Source organism: Scomber scombrus, chromosome 10 (assembly GCF_963691925.1).
Source record: "Scomber scombrus chromosome 10, fScoSco1.1, whole genome shotgun sequence".
Lineage (NCBI taxonomy): Eukaryota > Metazoa > Chordata > Actinopteri > Scombriformes > Scombridae > Scomber > Scomber scombrus.
Genome location: NC_084979.1, coordinates 25,924,204 through 25,939,232, shown reverse-complemented (window position 1 = coordinate 25,939,232; position 15,029 = coordinate 25,924,204). Strand labels below are relative to the sequence as shown.

Sequence of the window (15,029 nt, the reverse complement as noted above, 5' to 3'; positions counted from 1 at the left end):
TAGAGTGTGCATGTGTGCAGTTGATCAGTAGGAAAAGCTCAGTGCAGCATAAATAGCAGAAAGAGAGAGGGGGGGGCAAAAAAACCTTTAAAAAACCTGTGTTAATTGGAATATTAATATTTTGTGAGCTCCACAGTTTGTACTGAATGGATGCTATCATGTGTGTTTCTGTTTGTTGTATCTACCTTGATCAGTTGGGATGAGGGGGACATCCTTGGCAGCAGGAGAGACACACAGTATCTGGTTGCCATTGACCTTCCCCTCCACCTCTGTCAGGTTGCCAAAGGAACATGTGATGCCTGCAGAAAGGTCTGGAACATCGCTCACCTTCACCAGCAGCTGCACATGGTGTGGGGCACAAGACAACAATGTTTTTATGATGTGGCAAAGTATGTTATACACAGTTGTTTGAATATGGAAAATGTGCAAGAGAGGTGACGACATGTCTCATTTTCTTACACAATGCATACACTGTATGATAATACCAAAACAATGCCAAAAATGTGCTGTTCTCAACATCTAAAATGTGATGATTAAATGATTTTCTTTGCTATGCATAATAGTCAACTGAATAGCTTTGGCTTTTGGATTGTTGATCCGACAAAATAAGACATCTGAAGGCGTCACCTTTGACTCTGGGCTTTTTCACACTTTTTTGACAGTTTAGATAATACAACAAGATGCCAAAGCCATGTTATATCAGCAACTGGGGAAAAAATCCTATTGCACAACCCTAACAGGCATTAGCACTTGGTATCTTTAGTAAAAATGAGATATGATAGGTCGTGCAAAATGGCTTGTATGCAGCAGTGTAACAAGTGCCAAATAGAATGAAAAAAGAACACACTGCCGCTGGCAAAACTGTCCTTCCACTTTGCCAAAAAATGTTGCTGTGTCTTAGAAAAATGTTATCAACATCATAATAAGGGAAATAAGACCTTCTTTAGATTTTAATCTTCCATTTGAGTGTAGAGGATATCACTCCAAAGGTGGTGACAGACATTGCGATTGCGAAATCAAATTGGAAAATATGTCCGTTTGCCAAAATGTGTTTTTCGTTTCCTCTTTTCTAGAGTTCACTGAGACACACATACCCATGAAACACACACCCAAAGTGTGGTACATATGCAATAAACCGAACATGTGCACACAGAGGCGTTTGAAGTCATTCTTTGGGGAGTTGTGACACGGGGCTAGAGCATTCAGCTGCTCTTCCTATAAATAAATGTATTTTGCACACAGGGTGTGTGATCTGGCTCTCCAGCCAAGAGAGGCAGTCTGGATAATTATCACCATGGCATTTCACAGCCTTGTTCCATTAGCTGTTATTTTTGGGCCGTACCGTTTGAAGTTTCTCTTTGTTTTATCTGCCTCTCACTAAACACCGCGGGGCTACTGGGACAGGCAAGGCAGCCTTTCAAGAGATGCTGACTGTCTCAGTAGCTGACTACACTGCCTCCCTCGTTAGGTGGTTTACTCTGGTACCCACAGAGAGGATAGATGATTTCTCTGTTTTTTTTCTGCTGAGGACCTCTTGTCTTCCCCTGTTTTACTTTCACCATGTTTGTGTTGCTTCTTTCTGAGGTGTGTCAGAGAGATCCTTGATTACAGCAATCACAGCAATCAATGTCTTTTGTTCAATGTAGAATTCCCTGAGTAACCTCTCACATTAATTAGCTCTCATCGTTTTGCCAAGACACACATATACAGATAAACACTCAGAATTTGCTCATGCATACACACACACACACACACACACACACACACACACACACACACACACACACACACACACACACACACACACACACACACACACGCACACACACTCACACACTCACACACACAAGCAACAAGACTGCTACAGAGAGTAAGCTTGTCTGAATGTTAAGCTTTTGCTCTTTTTGTTCTCCTGTCCTCCCTGATGATGGTGGCTGTGGGTGTGTTCAGAGCTTGGCAGCAACAGCCAGCCTAATTGGTAGCAGAGTTTTAATAAAGGTAATTTGATTGTTTTCTCTATGTTTTTGTCTCTCCTCGTGTACTCATAAAGAGGCTGTGTTGTCATGGAGATAGTTGTCTGCCCCTGCGGAATTTGTAAATTGTGTGAATTTGTGAGTGCGTTTGAGGATGTTTTGATGGGATGACCCTGTTGCTGGTATGGCTGACATGGAAACACACATAACTACTAACATGTTGGCCAATAAACTGCTGTTAGTAAACTGGATGAGATGGCAAGGTCTACTGAGGGTGAGCTCAAAGGTGAGATCTCATGCAATGCAACATGAATCACTGCCAGAGCTACTGGCACATTTAGCAGATTTTTTTAAGATAGATCACAGAGTCAGATTACCCAAAGTACAAAGAAAAAAAACATGCCCATCCTCTCTACCAATTCAGGTTGTTGATGTGCAAATGAAGAGGTGTGGAGATCTCTGCTGTAGTGATATGTGTCATCACATTGCCAAAGAGCCAAGTAGTGCTTGGTTTGTAGGACCAGAATGCCAAAATATTGAATACTGAAAAACTCTAAAGGACATCTCTGCTTAAAATCATCACATTTTAGTCCACACACCATTTGTGCAGTTTCGACTCAAATTATATTCTACAAAATGATGTCAAATATCTCTCTCCACAGACAGAAGCGTGCCAGTATGCTTCTTATAGATAAGAAGTGCACACTTGTGATGACTGATGAATAGATTAAATAAATAAATACAAAGCTCACAATATTCCACTAAACAATAGCTCAGCTGTAGAACAACAGAAATGTAGGACTCTCTCTTATGACAACCAAAGTGTGCATGTCTCATCCATATAATTGATTGAATTGTTAAATTAAATAACCCAAACGCTGCTGAGCACCACTGCATTGGGGTGTTAGCATACATTTCAATCCTAGATGTCCAAACCTAAGCTAATCAAGCAAGATAAAGTGAATAGTGTGCTCTCTTTTATGCTTTGGATAAACCGACACTTGAACAATGTGGGTATTTAAAGAGCTAAACATGTGTGTACATGTACATATGGAACCAGAAGTTGGACTGACAGAACCTTTCACTAATGTTCTATCTGCCAGTTTTCAATCAGTCCATGTGGAAATACTAAACTGTACTCAGCTGCACTTTGACAACTTTAACACCTACACACCCACCCACACAAACATGTCTTGGCACACATATTGACTGCTCTGTACTAAGTGAGCATATGCATGCTGAAACACCCACGTAGAGCTCTTATGAACCTTCCCATCTAATGTTTATGCATCAACCACAATCAGGACTAGGCGGACTGCAATGTGGGATCATTTAAAATGTTCTGCATCTGTATGTGGGTAGGGAATATGTAGATGGCTCATTTGTCACTGTAATTTGTCCAAGCAGTGGATGAGATTTGCAGGTGTTTGGTATTGACATTGTGTGTGTGTGTGTAGAAATGTGTATCTGTGCTAAACTTACAGGTACGCTGGGCTCCGACACGGCAATGCTGTCTGGGTACACCGTGGCTTTCACACACTGGTTGAGAGAGGCGGCAAAGCGGTACGGCTCATCTGCACGTTCACACCGGTTCCTCTGAGAGCAGCTGAAGACAGAGTGGAGAAGAAGGGACAAGGAAAAAAATGGGTTACTGATATTTGTTTACAATATGAAAAATCAAATGGCAGATTTGACCAAAATTGTTATAGGAGCTAAAACATTAAAAACCCCATTATGAAATTACAGGAAAAAGAAATGCTGTCAATGTTGTATTGGGAAAGAAAATAATAAAATTAAAAAGTAGAGACAACGAAACAATATAAGCAACAGTGATGACATGAATGCTGATTTTACAGTAAATGCTGCAATGAAAATATCATGTGACAATTTAAGTTTGCTGTAAGAAAGACACAATTGCCAGTGTTGTGACAGAAATTAAAGCCAAACTAAAGTATGAAGAGGAAGGGAAGATGGAGATTAAAACTGCCAAAAACACTAACAGTAAAAATCATTTAAGAAATATAATATAGAACAATGCTTTAATAGCATTAAGAGCAATATTCAGCAGTGGTGCTATGAGGAGGAAATAACACTGCGTCACTGTCTCCTCAGCATGATGTTGAGAGCTCACGTCTATCTAGAGAATATGCTGCAGGAATGACTACACCATGTTCGGATGCCATAGGTTTAATCACCTGTCCCCCACTGCAACTAGATACTGTATGGACACATGAAAGTGAATATCAGCCTTTTGATCCTTTTGATTTGTCTTACGACATCAGACTGTAGAATTACACCAGATGCTCAGGGATTCTTTGTTCATTTTTCTCAGTTTTCAAGCTGTCTGTATTAGTCATGTTTGTTTGTTTTGTGTTGATTAACCTATCAATGTGACATGCCTCACAGTACAGAGTTATTTTGACTTTTTCTTGTTTGACAAAACATATATTGGCATATTGAAGACATAATGTGAAAACAGTTTGGCTGTTACAAATTACAAAATAGCTCACTCTTGTAAAAATGTGTATTTCATCATACTCCTACCATTAATAACAGCTGGCTTTTAGGATATGTACAATAGCTCGAAAAGTATTATAAACTGTAGGTGGCTTTCCATTCACAATAAAACATAGAAATGCCTCCATTGGGTGTTTTAATACACCATACTAACGTAAACTACGAAGCCACAGCATTAAGCACTACACTCCCAAATGATATCCTTCAATCACTGCACAACTTTGGAGACATAACTAGTGCAAATTACACACCGCTCACTCATAAGAGATCTTAATGGTCAGGCAGTGTATCAAGTACCCCATGACACCCCCACAATCCGCCACATTACTCATTAAAACTCAGCCGCCTCCTCCTTCTTATTAAAAGTGTGTGTTCCCTCCATCCCATTACACCAAAGGGTCTCTATCCTCATCCAACCCAGCAGTCTAAGTGTCTGGCTAACTGGCTGTCTGGTCACAGCAGCTCTAATTGGACTCCAATGGGTCAGACGCTGTCCATGGTGCTGATGTGCCACTACAGGCTCTGTCCACTCTCCCCTGGCTGCTGACTTTGAGTGTGTGTGCGTGTGTTGTGTGTGTGTGTGTGTGTGTGTGTGTGTGTGTGTGTGTGTGTGTGTGTGTGTGTGTGTGTGTGGCAGTATGTGATAGGGCCCGTATCATGCCTCTTAACCACATACTCTCACACATACTGACTCTAAGCTACATCTTTATCCAGAGTCTCTGTGTGTAATTATGTTGTCAGAAGTTCAAGCCATATCCAGCAGACTCACATGAACAGGCACACACACACACACACACACACACACACACACACACACACACACACACACACACACACACACACACACCCAGCATGCACACATACAAACAACTCATATGCACAGTACTCCCTAGGGAGTTTAGAAAGCAGGGAAGTGCAAAATTAGTGTAGTAGTGTGAATCTCCCACTGAGACAGGGGGGCCAATGCGGCAGGATTTTTTTTTTTTTTTTTCCCAAAACGATTACCTGGTTTCCCCCCTCACCACTTTGGAATTTCTATTTCTACACTTTAAATGTGCCATTTTTTATTGTTACTGCCAATATAAACTGTCTTCATTTTACACATTTGACTCCAACACAGCTACATTTGTCACACTTCTGTCTCTGTCCATGTCTCTCCCTTTTGTCTCACTCTTTCACTAGTCGAAATTAGAACACCTTTCTTTGACAAGGTGTTACTCCGTCCTCAATTTGCCGCTTCTTTTACATCCACAATGGCAGCAGAAAATGATACTTAATGTATTTTCAGGTGTAGGCTGCCGGCACAATGTTTTATGCATGTCTCAGAGCTGTATGGTTACAGATGCAAAAACCTGGGTGGTCATTAACTGACAAAAAAACCCTGCATTGATTTTCCTCACTGTGATTTAAAAAATAAAATAAAATTCATTTCAGCGGGGTGAAGTAAGATGAGAGAACAGCGAGGGGATGGGGCAGGGGGGAGTGGTGGGGTGTAGTATGGCTGCTGTTGCCATGGTTTCAGGAGATGGCCATTATCTCTGTGTAGTTAGAAGCTGACCCCTTGCCTCTCTCATTAGTTGAAGTGCATGCCACTGAGTGTTGACTAGAATCCTGCCTTCCTCATATTCCCCCTCCTGACCCCCTCCAATCTGCACACACCCCCCCTACCTCCTGTCTAGTCCTGGCTTGTCACTCAGCCGCTTCGCCAAAGCTTTGTGCTCTATCACTCACATTCCTGATGGGGGCCCTCACACAGAGAAATAAGGTGTTAAAGGTGGTGGTGATGCACACCGTTCTTTTATTACAACAAAGTAACACACAGGAACAGACTTATGTGTTCATACATATGCATACCCACACCCACAAACATAAACACATGCATACATTCCTCCATGTATATACACAGATTGAGCATACAATTATTTTGGCCCATCTCTTGTAATAAGAGGCTCATAGCTATTTTCTCTCCAGCAGTTGCTAGAGGCAGTCAGCCTGGGTGTTGTGCTCTCTAAGCCCTGTCCATGGTGCTGAAGTAGCTGCTTGCACCTCCATCATTTCACCTCTCTGGTATCTACAACTACAGTGCAGGATATGGATGCAGTTGTAAGTAGCAGTTGCATTTCAGGCAGTCATGTAAAGTGAGTGGGGAAAAAAAACACATACAAAAAAGGCAAGTAGAGTTTATTGTGTTCTCTAGTGGCAGTTTCTGTGGGCTGTATATGAAATATAGAAAATATGTGTAGTGTATGAAATCTAATTCAGTAACCTGTATCTAATAAACAGTGTCATCTCTACTGTTATGTGCTTCCGGGGGGCACTTTCAACAGCGTGGGAGGATGAAGGTAGCAGAGGCCAGACCTCGGGGATCCGTTCCACCAATACCTGCTCCTTCATTCCATTGCCCCGGACAGGCATTTACACTGTCATCTCTGTCTCACTGACACTCGTTCACACATACACTCTGAAGCATAGATGCACAAGGGATTGTAGCTACAGACAATGTGTCCTGTGTAAATCCATATGAGCATGCACACACACATATGCATGATAATATACAGTTCACTGCACTTAATTCTCCATGCATCTATGCACACCTTTACATACTCACTCACTCACACACACACACACACACACACACACACACACACACACACACACACACACACACACACACACACACACACACACACACACACCCTGGCCTTGACAGCAGAGCAGGAGAGGCAGGTGACAAGGAAAAATGTCTGTTCTGCTATCCCTCCTCCCTTCCCCTTACCACATCTAAGGACTTCAGTGAAAGTGTGAAGACCTGTCTGATTGCTGCTCTAGCTGTGAGCACCATGTTTAAAAACAGGAGGAGCAAACAGGGGGGGGTGCATTTTAAAATCACCTTCCTTCCCTCAGTGGAGCCACACCAAAAAAATGCCACATGGAGAGGAAAATGAGAGCAGAGCAGAGATGCTTTGGTGGCAGGATGATGGGTGGGATGGGGGGAGGTTAAGAGGAGTACGATGGGAAGATGTAGGTAGGGAGGGGATGAACTAGATGTATATTGAATATTTGATTGTGCTTAACAAAGCAAAGTTGTAGCCCATTATGTGAGAAATCACTGGCATGATTTGATTTGGTTGAATGGAGCTCTAGTCTGGGGATTCTGCATTTCTACTGAAACACATCTTAATGTAAACATGTATGAAGACTGACTGCACTGGGACTTTGCCTCCCCAACATGAAAAGAGTAATGATTAGGTGAGTGGAGATGTGCAGGGCTGTGCTGCAACACACACACACACACACACACACACACACACACACACACACACACACACACACACACACACACACACACACACACACACACACACACACACACACACTGCTCCCCTTCAGTGTTTCAGTGTTCCTCATACTGAGTGATTCAGGGCATTTGTTTTTTACTGCTGCATCCCTGAAGTGTGAGAATATCCATTTAAATGTGGACCTCAGGAGGTAAGAAGGGAAGTGAAGGAAAAAAGCAGCATTTTCAAATATAAAACAAACACAGAAACGGAGAACTTCACCAGCTCGAGATGCTGTGTGTAGGCTTCCAGTTTGCATACGGGCACAGTTTGAAATCCACAGTTCATGTCAGGGGTCAAGTTAACAACTGCAATTCAAAGTCTGTCTCCTGTGGCGACTGATAATATCGCAGCAGGAAAGCGCCCGCGGGACACATAGCACAGTATGGCCACTACCTGTTCACTTCATCTTCACAAAGGACTATTGTAGTGTAAACTGAGTCAACTCATATAAACACAAACAGTAAAACACACTCACAGGCACAGGTGCACACATATATGGTAAATGCAACCCAGTGTGCTTGTCTCAGTCTCTGGGTGAGGGTTAGGGATAGGAGAAAGAGAGTGGAGATAAAGAGAAAAATAGATTTACAAAGAAACCATTGCTCATTGCTCTGTATCAAGCTTTAGCTTTACTGGGCTGAGCAGAGAGAGAGGAAAAAGAAAGAGAGCAGAGAAAATGGCAAAAAAAGAGGGCAGAGTAAGCAGGGATGTAAGCATGTGAAAATAAAATGAGCAAGCAAGAGATACACACACACAGGACTTTTAAGATCTTTTGCTTTATATGTCCCCCACCCACACATACTGTATATACGGGTGCAGTATTTCAGCCATCATGTAGCCAACCTGTACTTGTTCTATGTGCGAGGAATCTATGGAAATATTGATAGACCTGCATGTTCGTGATCGATAACTCATTAGGCACAATTGGGAAGATGGATGCAGCTTCCCTCTGACTGCTAACGGTGGCTGGGGCTGATGAGCCGGCCATTAGACACACAGCCTGACACCCACAATGGGCTGAAGCAGCCATTTTCATTGCTGTGCTAATTGTTGATGCCATTGGTAAATTAGAGGATATTTTATGGTCAGTGTTTGACGTCAATCGTAGCAGAGTGATGAGCATGGCATACAAACAAATTGTCTTATAGTGGTAGCAGTAATAAAATGAAAGATGGGGTCTTGTTGTTATTCTTAGACACAAAAGTTAAGTAGTTGATGTTGAGAAACACATGAAAACAACTGCATCCCTTCACTTAAACTCCTACCTCCTTTCTCTCAAGTTCTGGGTCACAGTCCAATAAACACTCAAACTCTTCCTGTTGACAAATTGTACCCGTATCATGTGCTCCAACTAAGATGCCAAAAAAAAAAAAATGGTTTGACAGCATTTAAGCGAGTAACACTGATTTGTGTAAGTGGACAGCTGCTCCATTCAGCCTGCTGTGTGGGTTGTTACTGAAACACATCTGAGCAGTTTTGGCCACATGCAGACTGACAGTACAATACAGTATCACAGTGTAGTAGCGTAATGTTACGCTGCTCAGAACAGCCGCAAATGCTGACTCACTCTTTACTGGGGCTTACTACACCAATAGACCCAAACTGTCATCCACATAACTAACTAGCACTGATTTTGACACACTGAAAATAAATTCTTATTCTGACAAATAACATATCTTTCACCACTTCGCTTGAATTGGAAAGCTTCTAAAAAAAAACAGTAAGACTTTTGTGAAACTCACTATATTGGTTAACTGCTGACCTTGGTGCTGGATCACTTGTCCAATCTCAGCCATTGGACTGAAGTCAGACTTGCAACTAATCCTGACAAATCTCAACAAAACCGCTCATTCTTTGCTGGAATGTGGTAGCGAGCTGAGAGGATGGAGGGAGAACAGAGTGATGTGGCATGTTTGGAGTTGGAAAAGCCTCTTTTGGGCATGATTAGAGAGCTAATCTAACAACGACGAGATGCAAGCTAAGAGAGAGAGAGAGTGGAGGGGGGGCATCAGCATAGCTCCATGTTTTTGGATTGTGGTCAGACGAAGGCTGAACTACCCATTCACAGGACTGCAACTGAAGAGCGCTCGAGATGATGAGCTCCCTTTGAGCTGCAATCAAAATGCTGCTCGGTTTTGTGGGCCGATGAGTATACAGCATCAAACACTCTCTCCCTCTCTCATTCTCTTCCTCTCATTCTTATCCCCTGTCTTTTTTTCCCTCTCATTCTTCATGCATTCAGTGGATTCCTAGCAGCTGCTGGTAATTAAAGGACTTTACAGTCTGAGTCTGAAGAAGAAGAAAGAAAGTAGAAAGCCTGGGAAGACAGAGACGCCACTCCTGGCCAGCTCACACCCTCACTCAGCCTCTCTTACATTCTCTCCTTCTCCTCATCATTGCAAACCAAGCTAATGTCCTTCCATGTTCCTAATTAGCCACCTTAGAATGCTGCACTTCAATGAGCATAAACGCACAAACATAAAGGAAAAAAAAGGGAGGGGACATAGTGTTTGCAGGAGAAGAACAGACGATGGATATTGTGGTTGGCAGCTGTGGAAAGAGGGAGGGGGGGTGATCAAAGCGAGGGGTGTTTATGTGTGGCAAGCCAACCATCTCTGGAGTGTGGAAGAGCTGATTCCAGAGGGGAGAGCCTCTAAATGGGAGACAGCGCACTAGTGAGCTGTTCTGAGCTGAGCGGAGATGAGAAGAGTGGCATAGATGCTAGCTTTGCTTGGGAAGGAGGGAAAGATAATTTTATAAAGTCAACAATGGCTTAGGGATGGAGGACGGAGAGAAAATGGAGGGAAAAGGGGGCTGATGGAAGCAGTAGTGATCACAGCTGTGGATGGCACCACGGCTGGCAAGAAATTTAATTTTGGGGGAGTGGAATGAAGGAAACTCTTCACCAGAAGGGTGCAGCTGCTTTCCTCCACTAATATTTGACTGCTACTCTTTAGTTATGTTATACACTTAGGCAGTCCTCATGCTAACTAACCCATTCAGGTTTACAGATATTTGTTCATCTATTTTTATTTTGTTATGTCATTAGTAAGTGCATCAATTACGTTGCTGGTAGTTCAAGATTACATAATGAATCCAGCATCGTGGCATTTTAATTGCTTCTCCCCCCATAACTGATGCGCTATAGGCTGCTGGGAAATGGTATTTCATCCCAAATGTATACTTGTATATGAATTTGTTGACAATAAAGAGAGTATAAGTCTCATAAGATGACATTTGTGGATTTTTGTGTTTCCTATGGTGTTTTTGAGGGGGGCAACAAAGATCCCTGGCTAGACTCAAACCAGGGCCATTGCAGTTATCTACAGCCCAGATACTTTACTAATTTTTTTCGTTATTTCTTGGTCTTCATAGTAGAGTGGAGGCGTGTAATACAGGGTGGAGGCATGATGTGTATGCTTTCTCAAGTAGAAACAGAAGCAGGTGCTGTAACATTGAGAAAGTATTCAAACTTTTTTTAACTATTTCAGTTATTTTTTTTCTTTCAATTCAATTATTTGTGGGCAGAACCACACAGATGCCCAGATGCCCACATGTGTAGCAACAAGAAGAGCTAACTATCCTCCCTCTTGCAGTAAATTGTTTTCTTCTCTGCAGTAACTCAGCCAGAGCTGACAGGGGTCCTGCCATACTCATTGTGGGGTTAGTACAGAGAAAGGGGGATTAGGACCAGGGACAGGTGGCACAAGGGTCCATGGTGTTGGGAGAACAGATGGCTGATCTGTTGTGAATCGGGGTGTTGACCTTTTCTCCCCACGGTACAGTACAGCGGTCCTCACAAGTGTGCGTGTGCATGTACATGAAAATCGAACCTGTGTGTGCCCACACATGTACACACACATTTAAAACGCAAGCACTCACACACATGCTTAAGACGGTATTCACACACCAGCTGTTTGCTACTCACAGCTGCTTCCACCATAACAGCTCCAAAAGCCATTCACCTTTCAGTATTACCACCTCTTATGTGCAGTGGATTCTAATTCCTACCTACATGAATTATTCTATTCCCTACCACACCTACACAAAAGCACATGATTAACAGCCTAGCACGGAGGCTAATGTTGTGGTAAATGATACCTGTGTGAAGGCACGCAGACTGCAGAGAATACAGAGCTTTAGCCAGCCCCTCCCGTACCTCCGCAGGCACATGCTGAATTACCTTGTCGCTAGGCAATTATTTGTCCTGTCCCAGCTTTGGAGTGATGTAAATTACTTTAAGTGCACTTTGCAGGGGCCGCCATCACGATAATGATGATTGCGGCGGTGTTCTGACACACACAAATATTCAGCTATACCTTTAGAGTGAGGGGCTGCATTTAGAAGGGGGCGTTAGAGGGGAATTCAAGACATAGCAGTTAAGAAAAAGCTGAGACTGATGAGAGTATGTGTGTGCTTCAGAAACAAAGCGGGAGAGACATTGACAGAGCAGAATGTCTCTCAGCTTCTTTAACAAGGTGTCGTATTCATCTTCTGTCCCTAGTGAACGATATCCATCAATTTGTCTAACTATAGTCACTTTGGTTGCATTTACAGATGACTACCGCAATAAATGACGCATACTCTAAATATAATAAATTGGCATGTTCATTCAAGCTGTTATTCTTTCTCTTCATCAGTTGTTTCACTCCTTTCTGGCTCTGTAGTATTTTGATCTGTTGTAGTAACAAGTCATCGCCAGCAGGTGTCACTCATGGTTTCTATGCTTATCCGTATGACTGCTGGTTATACAGTGAAGGGTTAATATCCCCTAACTTGCCCAGAACACTCACAGCAAATGTAGTTTGGCTTCATCACATTACGACCATGTCCATTAAACATGTACAGATGAAGCAAAATGCATAGATGACAGTTCTATGCAACAACTATTCAAATAATGAGTGTTTTTGGTTTGTCTTGTCAAAATCCAGCAAGTCAAACAGCGACTGAATGGTCCCATTTCTTTAATATCAAGTCAAGTCAGAGCAGAAGAGCAGCTCTGAGCCAGCTCTGTACCTCTGAGGCACACTTATCTATTTCCAGTCCGTCTCTGTCTCCTCTCCTCAGACTCTGAGATGATCTGAGATAAACATTAGGAAAAGTACCTGCCTGCCCTTGAGCTGGGGAACTGAGGAACATTTTTGCAGATGTCTCATACAGTTTTTATGTAAAATGTCTGTAAACTGACTGGAAGATGATTGATAGATTACTCACATATTATGCAGGACACACCAGCCACAGTGTGGGTCCCCGGAGCTCAGGCACTCTCCACACGTCCCGTACTGCTCACACGATTCGATGGGAACCTGGGTCACCTGAAAGCACATCAAAGTGTCAGGGTCATAGTGCAGCCTGACAAACATCACACGATGCACTTAAAGAAGCCTCTGGGGAAACATTTGTATGCTTGTGTGTGTGTGTGTGCACAAAACTCATTCAGTCACAAACAAACAGATGATTGATCAAGTGAAGACTTTTTCCATAAATATATATATATATATATATATATATATATATATATAAAAACTTATTTATTGGCATCATTTAGAATGATGATGATTCTATGTTATAATAAATGATCCATTTTCAGTATTACAGCAATGTTAATGTTTTATGTTGACCTGATGTACAAAATAATGTGCCTTCAAACATATTGGGTACACTATGCCACTATATGTCGATGTCAACTGCATATACAACTGTTGCCTTTATCTTAAGCCAAAGAAACAGTAGTGAGCAGCTGGGATCAGTTGGCCAGTGAAAGCTGTCTCTCTGCCATCAATGGGCTTTTGTGTGCAATCAGGCATCTGTCAGTCTAGGTAGGGCCTGTATAAACACACCTACACATGTAAGAGTAGTGACAGGTGTTTTTCTGAAGAGCATGTGTAAAGTCAATTTGATTACACAAATGTAAAATGTGTCACAAAAACACAATCATTAAGAATGACAGGACAATTTTTCACCAGCTAATGTAGGGCTGAACTTTATCAAACTACATTAAGGATAACTTTTTGTCCCCCAAAGCCTCAGATAAACTTGATTAAACAAAGAAGTGACTGCATTATGGCTGTACAAATGAAGATAAATGAAGTGAAATTGCTCATGTTGTACTGAAGTTGTTTTTTAAAATATAAATAAATAGAAACTAAAATTACAAAATACTTTTTTTTAAGCAAATATGTTATAATAAGTGTCAACAGCAAATAATTTGAATAAGCACTTTCGGCACTAAGCAAACACACTACACACCCACGAACCAACACTAATCCACACAGGGCCGCTGGAATAAAATGATTTGAATAAAGAGCAAACATCCTTGTGCTTATGCGACAAACACAAGGTTGAGAATTTACATACATGAACACAACACATGAGAGAAGCACAAGAATCAAACACATATCTCCTCAGCTAGCTGGCTACTGAGTGTGTGAGTCAGTACAATCGCAGGCTGGGCTTGTTTTCAGCTGCCTCATAACATGCGCTCCTTCTTCTGTCTGTTTCTATACGTACTGTGAGTGTGTGAACCTTGCTGTGACTCTGTCTGTGTCTGTCTGTGTGCCACACCGGGTTCTGCTCAGCCACATGGCCCTCGGTCTGTTTGCGCAGCACAGAGCGGCCTGTGCTATCCGGAGGATCAGCATAGTGTGTGTCTTCAAGTGTCCCATGGGGCTGCCTCACTCACACCTGCATCTCACTGTGTCAGCGAGAGTAAACATACACACACTGACATGTACCACAACACCACCACACGACGGATGAAACACAGGCACAAGAAAAGGCGAGGGCTGAAATTCAGAGTCTAACACAGATTAATTTTCAGCCCTGTCTGTCTTTCAATTTCCTGGCAATTGCCTTGTTGGATAATGACAGCAGGCTCTGACAGTGCGCGCCCTGTTCAGCTACAAAACTTAGGCTCAGATCAATGCCTAATGAGTGGCTCCTCTGCAAAATGTGAGGGAGTGAATGAAGGGTGCAAATAACACCTTTTTAAGTGTTTTTCGAAAACTCTGTGCATAACGCCCACAACTGATATTAATTGCTGTTAGCACCAAGGGCTGAAATTAACTGTCAGCTAGGAAGAGATAACAGCTGGGTGTCCATCAAAGGCTTTTCTTTATTATAATGTATCAAATTTAAAACAGCTGACAGCAAAATTCGTAACGCGTGCCTGCTATTGCATGGCTGATGTAAAGTTGTA

At 42.3% G+C, this 15,029-nt stretch overlaps 1 protein-coding gene across 1 annotated transcript in view; it reads right to left on the bottom strand.

Moving 5' to 3' along the window:
• The window catches only part of plxna2 (plexin A2), a 140,632-nt gene that overhangs the window by 61,872 nt on the left and 63,731 nt on the right, over nucleotides 1-15,029 (bottom strand). The window contains exons 4-6 of the mRNA XM_062426570.1: nucleotides 13,046-13,146; nucleotides 3,456-3,579; nucleotides 186-339 (exon numbers count right to left, since the gene is read on the bottom strand). Coding sequence (XP_062282554.1) covers nucleotides 186-339; nucleotides 3,456-3,579; nucleotides 13,046-13,146 — 379 coding nt within the window. The remainder of the gene's footprint in view (nucleotides 1-185; nucleotides 340-3,455; nucleotides 3,580-13,045; nucleotides 13,147-15,029) is intronic.